Here is a 13,828-nt window from a genome sequence, read left to right on the forward strand (position 1 = left end):
GTGTAGGACATAGTTTAGAGGATGAGAGTTATTGGTGTAGGACGAATTAGGGCATGAGTGGTTGGTGGTAGGAGAGTTACGCATGATGGAGTTGTGTTTAGGGAGATTAAGGTGGGTTTGAGGCTCCTGGGGTCCCTGCCCAGTGATCAGTCAGTCTCCTGGCCCTAGACTCAGCGATTGGTCATGAGGCTCCACAAGCTCTGAAGAGGGGAACCATTAGTAGCCTCTGAACTGCTGCCGCAACAGCAGTCATTAGTGGCCGGCCTCACAGAGGAGTACACTAGGGGTTGCTAGGCAACCAGGCAGAAGAGGGCAGCAGGCAGGCAGCCTGTTGGTCTGTCTGGACTGGGGCTGTTTCAGTGAATTGGCATTCCTTTCTGTCTTTCTCCTCCTGACTTCTCTTAGGTTTGCCCGGAGAGGTTATAGAGATTTTTTTTCAAACATGTCCCACTTTTATGAAACTTTCCAGAACGAGGACACACCTAACTTCAGACCAACCACCCCAACCACACCTTAGCCAAAACCAGTAGCAACATATTCAATAGCTGTTCACAATTTCACAGGAAAACCACTAATTTCTTTTTCTACAGATGTCACATACAGTTGCACATACAGATGAACATTCTACAGTATTACTCTCTCTCTCTCACAAATACTTTCCCAAACACGCTACCACATCCTGTTTTACTCTGTCCCCCTTCTCCCTCCCTCTCTCACGCACACACACCACAGCACGCACGCACGCACGCACGCACGCACGCACGCCACGCACGCACGCACGCACGCACGCAACGCACGCACGCACGCACGCACGCACGCACGCCCGACGCACGCACGCACGCACGCACGCACGCAACGCACGCACGCACGCCACGCACGCACGCAGCACGCACGCACCACACACACACACACACACACACCACACACCACACACCACACACAACACACACACACACACGACTCTGGGCTCAATAACAGTAGGTGGCTTAGGTGACATTTATCCCTTATTACTGAGTGTAGGATTAGCAGGCGATCAAGGCAGAGTTATGATATGAATTCATCAGAGGCTGGGGACGGAAGACGAAGCAGCAGCAGCCTGCTGTTCCTTGGCTTGACACACACACACAGACACATACACACAACCCAGACACACACAGACACAGGAAGACACATGACATGCTATCTATCTGCCTGACTTGGCGCCACTGTCTTCCACCACACTCCCAGAGAAATAGAAGGGCTGTATAAGCAAGATAAAACATATGCTACGTATCCATAGATACTACTGCCCATCCAAAACCCACTATTTTTCCTCTCTACTCTCTCAAAAATAACCTTTAGCCATTAAACACATGTGGAAGTACCTAAGATATATAATGACTATATGTCCTTTATACTGCAATGAACATGAGTATTGCATTTTCTATCGTAAACTTAATGCATAGTATTTTGATGTGACGATACCACTTTAGAATACACTAAGAGAGTCTTATATATGCTTACAATCGAGCCGGAGCTGAAAATTTCAAGTTCATTCACCACCACCTCTCCCTCCACTTTCCCTCCTTATGGAATTCTCTTCTCTGAGACCATCTCGAACTCGCATATATCACAATATATACTTTCCTCAACCTCTCAACGTCATGAATAGAGGCGATGCTTTGTCATAATCGCTAACAAGTAGGTGCAGTTCCTCGACAGCTGTCTCTAATTGTTACACTGGGAACTCTTAGGCACAGGTCGCTGGCCCGGCTTTTCACAAGCAAATTGCTCATCCGTCCTTTATAATATATAAGCAATAGTTAGTTTTTACCAACTCTCTGCTATTTTTTATTCCTCTCATCTGTATCATACTTTCATGAGCTTTTATACCCACCTTCCTCTACATAATTCGATCGTTCTCCTCTTATTCTCTCCCTCTCTTTGCAATTTAATTTGTATGGAGTTCATAACTCTACTACTATCTCTATCTCCCTCGTGTACTACAATTAACAAGCTCTCTTTTATTTCACCTCATGTCTTTGCTCGTAACCACAGACGGACTTGAAAGACAATATCTTCCAGGAAAGCTGATCTATATTTGATCTCATATTCCGTTATAATAAATAACCATTTTGCTGTCAGAATCCAAGCCCGTAGTGGAAGGAAACCCGACATTAAAAAGATGCAGGCATAGATCCAATAGCTATATTGCTACATATATAGTCTACCACTAGCTAGCAGAGCAAATAAGACTCTCCTCTGCGTCATATTGTCTTGAAACTGCATTAGCAACGGCAAGTACGCAGAGAGAGTAGCTATCCTGAACCACTCCATCCTCTAACTCTCCCTAACACCACCACTCCATCCTCTAACTCTCCCTAACACCACCACTCCATCCTCTAACTCTCCCTAACACCACAACTCCATCCTCTAACTCTCCCTAACACCACTACTCCATCCTCTAACTCTCCCTAACACCACTACTCCATCCTCTAACTCTCCCTAACACCACCACTCCATCCTCTAACTCTCCTTAACACCACAACTCCATCCATCCAAGAGTGTTGGGGTTCTCCACCACCCTCCTCCTTCACTCCAAACAAGCCAGCAGAGAAAAGGAAAGGCTTCTAGACACAACGTCTGGAACTCCCCAAGTCCCCCATCTAACCGCCACACAGCCCCAGTCACTTTATCTTAAACCCTTCAGGCTCTAACCACAATTAGTCATCTGTGCTCCCATTCAGACACAGCCCAGTTCCACCACTCACAGTACAGTATCTCTCAGTTAGTATACCCCTCCAACAGCACTATACTGAATGGTTTATATGGAATATGCATGGGATCCAGTGACAACCCATCTGTTGCTCTTAGGAGTTCGTATTCTCATTGTCATAGTGTAATAGCCAGCTGTGGGATAAGACAACAATAGATCCATGTTATCTCCAACTCATGGCCTGTAAGTGTTGACATTAGCATGTCTGTGTGAAGGTTTGTGTGGGTGTGGGGGGTGCAGCGTTACCTTTTGGTCCAGCGTCACGGTGTATTCTGGTGTATTCTGGTGTATGTACATGTAAAACTAGGAGTGTCACATTAGATGCATACATCCCTCCACGTCGTTTAGTCTCTTGGCTATATTTGACTCATGACGTCTGGGCTCATGTCAACTGCTGTCAAGTGTACCACGGCCCTAAGCCTTCTAGTCATTGTGAACCTGACTGATGGGAGTGGGCAGCCCTGCACTGTGCTGCTCAGTGACACACACACTGGCCCTGTTCTCATGCCCTATGTAGGAGAGACAGGCCCAGTGCCCAGTGTCTACTGCCTACTGCAGGCTCCAGGAGACACAGCCAATACACCACACATGGAATGCTGCCCTCACTAAGCACAGAGCCTCTCTACACTGACCTTTACCCCCACACTATTCATCCAGGGAAATAGGAAGATATTTGTCATGTTTTATACAGTCAAAGGCTTTGAAACTCTTCATTTTATACATGTCATACTCCTGAGAGAGATGGAACCGTGTTCAGGGGGCAAAGAGAGCCAAGGGAGTTTTTATTCACAGCAGGCGTTTTTAAAAGCCCTTCTAATGTTGGGCTTGGCACTGCTAAGCTTTTTCCTCTCTGGACTGTATCTTCAGAGGTTGTTTATTGATTTGCACTTCTAACCTTTTTACAGTACTTTCTGTGTTTCTTGGACATGTTTTTGTGTGTGGCTTTGAAAGGCCAGTGTGTCTGAGGTGGGCTTGGCTGACCAGAGCAGAGCAGCAGCATACTGGTCACGACGCTTGGATCTGTTCCTGAGGGGAGGGGTGGCGGTGGTAGTGGTCGGGGAGGTAGGAAGTGTAGATGGGTGGAGTGTGCAGAGCTAGGCAGGGCAGGGCAAGGCATAGAAGGGTAGGGGTGGAAAAGAGAGAGGGAGGGAGGGACAGAGGGAGAGAGGATGTATAGAGCTGGGCAGGGCATGGCTGTAAGGGACAGAGGGAAGTAGGGAGGAGACAGGAAGCTCAGGGCAGCCAGAGAAGACCTCTCTGTGGGGTGATAGTGGGTGATGTAATGGCATTAATCTCCTCATGCCATCTGACAACCAGTGTGACTCATTGAAAAGTGCTAATTCTGCTGAACTGTGAGGGGGAACCAGGCATCTTCGGAGGCCATGGCCCTGGATTAATTAGGCATGCTGGCATCAAACYCAAAGCTCACACATTCTCCTCTTCTTCTTTACTAGAACAGAACAGAACAGAGCACTGTTTGTGTTGTTTATCTGATGCTCCAGTGAGTCAGGACAAGAACTACAGGCCCATGAACATCTCTCTGTCCCCCTTCTGTCCTGGTAGTGGTTGTAGTGGATGTCCCCAGGTGGCCACACTAACCCAGGTGTTTTCTCCTCTCTCTGCAGATGAACCGGCCCATCCAGGTGAAGCCAGCCGACAGTGAAGGACGAGGAGGTAATTAACCTTCTCCTGGTTGTCCCTTCCCTCTTTTCACTCCTACTCCCTCCTTCCCTCCCTCCCTCCACCCCTCCATTCCTCCGCACACCTGAATATTCTGCTCTCAGTAGGGACACACTGGGAGTTTGCAAAGTAGCCGTTAATATAGGTCACTCGCCTCTATTGACTTCCCATCTGTGCCGGGCCGGACCAACAGAGAGAGGGGCTGTGTCAGGTTCACTGTCACTCTGGGAGGTTCAAAGTCGAGTGAGGAGCCGGAGGAGGAGAGGCTGGGTGGGGATCTATCCCTCCTCACTGTCCTCAGAGTGACAGCTCAGCCTGGTTACAGATGAGAGCCACTGGGAGTCAACCCCCCCTTCCATGCACCTCCATATCCTTCCTCTTCCCCCCTCCTCACCCCCACACAGCCACACTTCAGAGGTCCTGTATAGGCTTTACCAGTCAACACCAGGACAGTCAAACCTATCCACTTTGTACTGCCAGGTCAATCGTACAACTCAGATGTGTTATTTTGACAGCATATAAAATGGACAGAGGAGAGAGTGTAGTTAGTAGTCAGACATGTTTATAAATKATCWGTGATTTTGGGTTTAGGCCTTTRACACCAAATCACAAAAYAKAATTAAGGTTTTTACACAGAGCTGAAGAGSCACCCGCCAGCTTGGCCCTAGCCAGAATGACAKTGTGATTGACTAGATCATTCCAAAGCCATTTGTAACATTATCGGGGTTAATGCAGATTAAGCCAGTTACAGATTTACATGTGGCATAATTACATCTAATWGACCCAGTGTGCGTCTACATTGTGAGGGTCAGATGCATTATRTGTATCCMAGCCTTCTGAGTTMCACCAYAGMCAGCCAGGGTAAGATTARACCCWGACTGAGMCAKTTTGGTGATTTACGTGGTCAAGATRKGTGAATCAGCCGGCCCATTTCCCTGTTCCCTGACACACACTCACTCTCCCATTGAGATCTTATTTTTGTCACGGCTCCACTTTAATTAACGGCCATCTAAAAACAGGCAAAGTCTGATGGACAAGACCTGGGCGGGAGCCAATCGGCATATTCACAGAGATAAATTGGATCTCTGGTTTAAGGAGGAGTGATGGGGCACCGATATCAATTACTACTCTTTCTCCAGCCTGAGAGGAGAGAGAGGAGAGGAGAGAGAGGAGAGGAGAGAGAGAGAGAGAGGAGAGGAGAGGAGAGGAGAGAGAGGAGAGGAGAGGAGAGGAGAGGAGAGGAGAGAAGGAGAGGAGAGGAGAGGAGGAGGAGAAAGAGGAAAAATACAGACAGAGTGAATGAAATACAGAGGACTCTCTATGCCAGCCAGCCCAGTTCTGTTCTCTAGCTAGTCAGTCTGTCACAGGAACTTTGTGTTGGGGACGACAGACAGGGTATAGGACACGGCGTGGCGCTGAATGAAATGCGAGCACAACGACAGGCCAGGACCCAACATAGATACAGTATCGAGCGTTAATGGAACAGGAAGTCATCAGACAGGGCAGGCAAGTAAAGCGTAGCCTCGGCTGATAATGAAATTATATTTACTATGAAGGCCTCGACTTAAAGGAAAACAAACAGCCCTGGGTAGGAAAGGATTAATCTCTCCCTCTTGTGTGTGTGTGTGTGTGTGGTGTGTGGTGTGTGGTGTGTGTGTGTGTGTGGTTGTGTGTGTGGTGTGGTGTGTGTGTGTGTTGTGTGTGTGTTGTTGTGGTGTGGTGTGTTGTGTTGTGTGTGTGTGTGTGTGTTGTGTGTGTGTGTGTGTGCGTTCTCATCAGAGCAGATAGAGGGAGGCCACCAACCAGGTAGACAGTATTCCCACCAGGGCCCTAGCTGCAGATTGGTTAAGTGGGACGTCGCTTGCGCCGAGACTTCTGCCCCCATGGAATGGAGACATTTATCACATACAAGACATCAGCAATTATCTGTCATGAGGAGTCGCAAAGTGTCTCGGTTACGTGCTTCTGCACGCATTACAGCCCATTAGTGGGTTTAGAGACCTCTACACCCCCCTGCCTCCCTCCCTCTCCCTCCTTCCTGCCTCCCCCTCTCTCTCTCATGTATCTTTTCTTCTTCCAGGGATAGAGATGTGTCAGGAGCGCTAGTAAAAGTTTGGCACAGGAACTGAATGTGGGACCAGACGGCGCATAATCCTACAGATCTATTGGCCCATTGTGGATAGGAAAACTAATTGTCTGGGCCGTCTATTAGAATAACTCATGGGTTATTTATTTCTCCTTTGCATTATCAAATAGAATAGGAGAATGGGATGGGATGGGAGGAGGATTTTCAGACTTGAAATCTATTGTCACTTTGCTGCTCTGAGTCAACCAGCACCCCTCTCCCCTCCCCTCCTCTCCCTTCAAGTCCATCTTTATGTCTTGTGCTTCAACCCAGCCTTTATTTTCAACTTGATCAAGTCATGATTTCAATTGGTAGATATGGCGAGACAATTGAAGCAGGGTGACTCTGCTCTTCTGCTATGTGGACAGTGCTTGAATAGAAAGTGTCTCATATCTCCACTTTAAACCCAAGCAATTTGCCTCAATCCAAACTGGGCTGGGGAAGTGGATAGAGAGGGGAGAGATAGAGCTAGTGATAGTGATAGAGAGGGCTACAGAGCGAGGTCCAGAGAGAAAAGGAGGGAGTGAGGGAGACGGAGAGCTGGGGTCGGCAGGATGAGGGAGCTAACGGCGGGTGATGGGGGTAGCTGAGCGAATCCCAGCACTAAATCATTTGGGAAGCACCCCTTCCTTATCTCCTCCTCTCCATCTAGGAATCTCTTCCCTCTGACCTTGTCCGCCGCTGTGTCTGTGAAGAAAAGATGAAGCCAGATTATCTATGATTGGAGATGGCCATTATCTAAACACAATCTGCAGGCTGCAGGTCCCACTCCTCCTGTAGCCATCCAGCCATGGCCACCATAGTAGAATGGAGAGAGGATGGTGGATCAGTATCAAGCACCCTCTCTCCCTCCCTTTATTTACTAGGAGAATCATTACGTATCATTCTCTCATTACTCTTCTCTAACACACAAGCACTTCCATCCGCATTTACCTTTTAGTCCACTCTCCATGCTCTCTCTACAGCAGTGTTTACCAACTCCAGTCCTCCAGTACCCCCAACAGCACACATTTGTGTTGTAGCCCCAGACAAACTCACCTGATTTGACTCGTTGAGGGCTTGATGATTTGTTGACAAGTTAAATCAGGTGTGGTTGTCCGAAGCTACATCAGAAATGTTTCTGTTGGGGGTACTGGAGGACTGGAGCTGGGAAACACTGCTCTAAAGGGTATGTTGATCTTCTGTAATAGAGGAAACACACCAGACCGACGGACGGCTTAGAGACAGCTAATAGTCTCCCTCTCTGTCTAGATTTGCTTGTTTGCTTACCTCTCCCTTCTTCAACATGTCCTTTTCCTAAATAATTACCAAGCGAATGTAGCATTAAAGTCCCACCGTTCTGAATGCTTTCTTCCTAATAATGCATTAGAGTTCCACCATTCTGTATGCGTCTACCTGATAATGTATCATCAGAGTCTCTTGGTATCCTTACATAGTTGCAGTTTGACTAGAGCGTGTATCAAGGTTCGTAGTTTCTGTCTGGGTTGCACTCGGCCCTACGGCATCCTGAGGAGCTATCCTTTTTTTTGGCTCTGTGTTCGTCCTTGCCTGGGCGCTTCCTTTTCTCAGCGCGTGTCTCTGAAGGATGACCCCAGTCTGGGAGGTGAGAGATTGACAGGACCTCAAGCTCTTGTGCGCTGTGCTGTCATGCCCCACCCAGTAGATAGGGAAGAGTGAGGGCTGATGTGTGGCTGTTGCAGCAGGCTGCCAGGCCGCTGGGGAGGAGCTGTCTGGAGGCACCTCAACACCCACTGAGGACCGTGCTCCACTTTACATGCAAATGAAGCCAAAAGATCTCTCTCCGCCTTTGGACACGAAACATGCAAAACTCTGAAAAGTCAGAAAGAGCCCGGCAGGGCGGTACACACCCAGTTTGTCAGAGGTTCAGGGAACACAGCGTAGTAGCTCAAGGTTGGCTGGGCATTAAATTAAATTGCTTTGTTACAGCGTCTGTATGATAGGGCCATGCCACGAGAAAACATACACCCAAATTATATTAGGAAAAATAAATTACGTTTAAATATTTGGACAGAAATTGGAACAGGCAATTTCACCAAATTTCTTCCGTTGTTCTGTGATCATTTTTGAAAGTCGCAAGGAAAGGTTTAAGGCCTTCCTTGTGCTTCTGAGTAAATGAAAGTGACAGCTCTTGCAGTATGAGTAATGCATTTACAAGCAGGAGGCCTGGATTCTATCATTATGCCTGATATAGTGACAATTTGAATATTCCTTCCCTTTTGCTGATTCTATTTACCGCCTCACTATGTTGAATAATCTTCTGGCATATGTCAGATTAGGCCTATCAGTTAAGAGACTATGGGTCTGCTCAGAAGCAGGGCCAGTCAGATGTATCTTCATCAGCATTACAGCAGGGCAGGCTGGAGCCGGAGCTGGGGGAGGAGTTGGGGAACATTATAATTTAATGCGCGCACTCAGTGCCATATCACTTGCTGCTCAACACCCGAGGCGTATGTAGCTTGCTGTTGCTCATAAAAGCACGCGACAGCTGGCAACCCAACGAATAAAAGATTCCTGCTAGAGCGCTCTGGGCGCATTTTCAAACGCACAGTAAATGTTTTCAGGCAACCATCAGATGGGTTATGGTGCTGGATGGGACTCGATATATTAGGAACCTGAACGCTGCATGGACACGCACGGCTGCTGCCTAGCAGTCTGCTCGAGCATGGTGGGTTCAGGACCCCACTACTAATACGTGGCCCCAAACCACATGCTCCATCAAGCCCCATACCCCAACCCTATATACAGCCCCAGTACTGTAGCCCTACTGGTCTACCTGCACTCCCAGTCCAGCTTAGCTTCAATTCTGGGCCCCATTCCCCAGCTCCAGCCACTGGCTTCAGCCCATACCCCAGCTCTATATAAAAACCCCAGCGTTCATGTCCCTGCTCAGCCCCATACCCCAGCTCTATATAAAACCCAGCATTCAGCCCCAGCTCCATCCCTAGCCATCCAGCCTGCTCCAGCCCTGCTACAGCCTGCCTCAGCCCCAACCCCAGCTCTATTAAAAACCCCAGCTTCCAGTCCCAGCTCCATTCCCTAGCTCCAGCCCTGCTCAGCCTGCTCAGCCCCATACAGCTCTATATAAAACCCCAGTTTCCATCCCCAGCTCCAGCCCTGTTTCCTCAGCCCTATACCCCAGCTCTATATAAAGCCCCCACATGCATCCATCCCAGGCTCCACCCAGCTCCCAGACCCAGCTCCATGCCCAGTTCCAGCTCCAGACAACCACGCTACCACCCCAGCTCCAGACAGCCTCCAGTCCCAGCCCCTACCCAGTCCTGACGCTACTCTCCTAGCTCCAACCCAGCTCATCCCCCAACATCACTCCCCCAGCATCACCGGTCTCCACGGACGTTGCTCGCACCCTCGCTTGCTCTAACACCACTAGCTGCTCCACTCCACAACTCCTCCACTGACTCCGGACTCGACAGCCTTACGACTCCCTGCCGAATGCGTGTCAATGCATTCCTGGAGCCCTCTGAGCAGACTGATCTCATTAATACATGGCATAAGGCATCCTACACTGTACTGGCCCTTGCCACTTCTAGATGATGCCACAGACAACCTAGTAGTCCTCCATTTTATCTAATAACCACATAATATGCGTAGACGTAACTAACCAAATGAGGAATAATTCAGCTAAAATTCAAAAGAGGAAGGACAAATATATTGTTTACAAGGATTAAATTAGGATCAATATCGTCAGCAAATAATATACGGAAGACGGAAACATATTACTCGAAACTTAGTCACAATCCAGACCTTACTCATGAGTCTCAGGTCCGTAAAATATATGCACCTAGAGACCTCATCCACAGCTCGTCTAGAGATACATGTGTCAGCCTATTCTACTCTATCGTGACACATAGCGTCGATCAACTGTAGGTACAACTCTTACTTACACATATATCCCTATATGCAGACTCTCCTAATAAATATCTCGTATCACAGTAACATACACAACAGAGTAATGAGAACACTCAACAACAGAAAATATGTAGTACGTAACGCATTTGACTGTCACAACCTGTTTATTTTTACACAAATTCTCTAGATTACCTTATATTACTCTTTATATAAAACGTAAATATTTTTGTGATGTTTGTTAATGGCCTTTATCATCGTATTAGACTATTTTGGCTGTCCTATTTTTAATCTCACGTACGCAGTTAACGACAACCCTTTCACATATAAACTTAGTAAGATCCCGAGCCAACTGTACACTAAACATACGATACGCTCAGTTGTCCCTGACACCTCTCGACAATCACTGGGTGTGATACCGCTCCTGCCGATGTAATATGCTACTTATGCTGCACTCCTCATCGACCGAAGCTCTGCATGGATGCCTTACGTGATCGCAAAGGGCTGTGACAGACATTTCTCTTATACTTCATCGACCAAATTTGCAACTTGGGTATAAGTGGAGCACCGTTTCTCAGTGGGCGGTGTTTGCCTTCGCACTTCAGATTTTTGATTATTCCGTGTGCTGTCTCAAAGGCGCGCACTCCAGAACGAAGCTGCCATCCTCTTTGCCCAGCGCCTCCACCCTTGTCCGACGCCTGTTGCTTTTGCAAAACAAAGCTCTACCGAAAGCATCCTCTCCTTCCGACTTCTTCCATATCATAACTGGAGTGGTATGCGAATAGAAGCCACAGCCGCGAACAAGGGCTGCGAAGGGTACTGTCAATCTCTCAGCCTTCGCCCAGACTGGGGTCTCCTTCGCAGAAGACTACGCGCTGAGAATAAGAGGAAGCGCCCGAGTCGCAAGGTACAGAACAGCAGATGCGCAAAACAAAAGGATTAGCTCCTCACGGACTAGCCCGGCTACAGAGGGTCAGTGAACCCAATAGCCGACCTAAACTACCTACCAGATACACTGCGCTCTATCGTCAAACTGCAGACTATAGTCTAAGGATACGCAAGAGACCTCTGATGCAATAACATTATCAGGTAGCGCATACTCAGAACGGTGGAGACTCTAAGTGGCATTATTACGGAAGAACAACAATTTCAGAACAGGTGGACTTTAATGCCTCACATTCGCCTTGGGTCAATTTATTTAGGAAAGGACATGTTGTGAAGAAAGGGAGAGGTAAGCAAACAAGCAAATCATAGCCAGAGAGGGAGACTATTAAGCCTAGTCTCTAAGCCGTCCGATCGCGCTCGGTGTAGTTTTCCTCTATTGAGCAGAAGAATCAAATACCCTTGAGAGCAGTGTTTCCCAGCTCGCAGTCCTCCAAGTACCGCCCAACAGAAACATTTCTGATGTAGCTTCGGAAACCACACCTGGAGTTTTAACTTAGTCAACAAATCATCAAGCCCTCAACGAGTCAGAATCAGGTGAGTTTAGTGGCTGCTTAAGCAACACGAATGTGGTAGCTGGTGGGGTACTGGAGGACTGGAGTTGGTAAAACACTGCAATGTAAGAAGAGGCAGTGGAGAGTGGCTAAAAGGTAAATGCGGATGAAGTGCTGTGTGTTAGAGAAGAGTAATGAGAGAATGGATACGTAACTGATTCATCCTAGTAAATAAAAGGGAGGGAGAAGAGGGGTGCTTGATACTGATACCACCATCCTTCTCTCCCATGTCTACTATAGGTGGCATGCGTGGATGGCTACAGGAGGAGTGGGACCTGCCAGCCTGGCAGATTGCTTTTAGATAATGGCCATTCCTTCCAATCATAGCATAATCTGGCTCATCTTTTCTTCACCACGAGGCGCAGCGACGAGCGCGAATACAAGGTCAGAGGGAAGAGAGTTCCTATGATCGGGAGAGGAGAGATAAGGAAAGGGGTGCGTTCCCAAATGATTTAGGCTGGGATTCGCGTCAGCTTACCCCCATCCACCCGCCGTTAGCTCCTCATCCTGCGCGACCCGAGCCTCTCGTCTCCCTCCACTACCCTCCTTTTCTCTCTGGACCTCGCTCTGTAGGCCCTCTCTATCACTTATCACTAGCTCTATCTCTCCGCCTCTCTATCCATCCCCAGCCCAGTGTTGACTTGAGAGGCAAATTGCTTGCGGTTTAAAAGTGGAGATACTGAGACCCACTGTCCTATTTCAAGCACTGTCCACTAGCAGAAGCAGCAGAGCACGCCTGCTTCAATTGTCTCGCATATTCTAGCCAATTGAAATCATGACTGCTATCAAGTTGAAATAAAGGCTGGGTTAAGCACAAGACATCATAAAGATGGACTTGAGCGAGAGGAGGGGACGGGAGAAAGGGGTGCTGGTTGAACTCAGCAGCAGCAAAGTGACAATAGATGTTCAAGTCTGAAAATCCTCTGCCCCATCCATCCATTTCCCTATTTATTTGCATAATGCAAAAGCGAGAAATAAATAAGCGGCCATGAGTATTCTAATAGACGGCCCGACCAAACTTAGTTTTGTCCCTATCACACATGGGCCAATAGATATCTGTAGGCATTATCCGCCGTCTGGTCCCAACATTCAGTTCCTGTGGCACAAACTTTTACTAGCGGGCTCCTGACACATCTCTATCCCTGGAGACGAGGACAGCTCTGCGTGGGGAGGGGGAGGCAGAAGGAGGGAGAGGAGGCAGGGGGGTGTACCAGTGTCCTACTAACCGCACTAATGGCCGGTAATGCTGCAGAAGCACGTAATCGCGAGACACGTTTTGCGACTGCCTCATGACAGATAATTGCTGATTTCTTGTATGTGATTAATGTGTCCTCCATTCCATGGGGCAGAGAAGTCTCGGCGCAAGGGAGTCTGAGTCCCGACTAGCTTAAAAACAGTCTTACAGCTAGGACCGCTGGCGGGAATACTGTCCCTCGGCTGGGTTTGGCCTCAGACTCTATCTACTGCTGACAGAGACAGAGACAGCATAAGACAGAACGAGAGAACAACACCACAACAACACAAGCACACACGACACACACACACACACACACGACACACGACATCACACAACCACACACACACACACACCACACTAGCAGCACAACACACACACACACACACACACACACACAGAGAGTAGGGAAGACGATGAATCCTTTCCTACCGCAGGGCTGTCCCTGTTTTCCTTTAAAGTCGAGGCCTTACATAGTAAAATCTAATCTCATTTGTAGGCCGAGGTCTCATGCTTTACTTTGCCTGCCCTTTGATGACTTCCTGTGCCATTTAACCTGATACTGGTAGTCTATGTTGGTCCTAGGCCTGTCGTTGTGTCTGCTGCATTTCATTCAACGCCACGCCGTGTCCTATCACCCTGTCGTGTCCATG

The 13,828-nt window shown here is 48.2% G+C and overlaps 1 protein-coding gene across 1 annotated transcript in view; it reads left to right on the forward strand.

The window, feature by feature from the left end:
• The window catches only part of LOC111975075 (CUGBP Elav-like family member 3-B), a 213,915-nt gene that overhangs the window by 149,759 nt on the left and 50,328 nt on the right, over positions 1–13,828 (forward strand). Inside the window, exon 3 of the mRNA XM_070447384.1 lies at positions 4,381–4,429. Coding sequence (XP_070303485.1) covers positions 4,381–4,429 — 49 coding nt within the window. The remainder of the gene's footprint in view (positions 1–4,380; positions 4,430–13,828) is intronic.

Source organism: Salvelinus sp. IW2-2015, linkage group LG15 (genome assembly GCF_002910315.2).
Source record: "Salvelinus sp. IW2-2015 linkage group LG15, ASM291031v2, whole genome shotgun sequence".
In the NCBI taxonomy this organism is placed as follows: Eukaryota; Metazoa; Chordata; class Actinopteri; order Salmoniformes; family Salmonidae; genus Salvelinus; species Salvelinus sp. IW2-2015.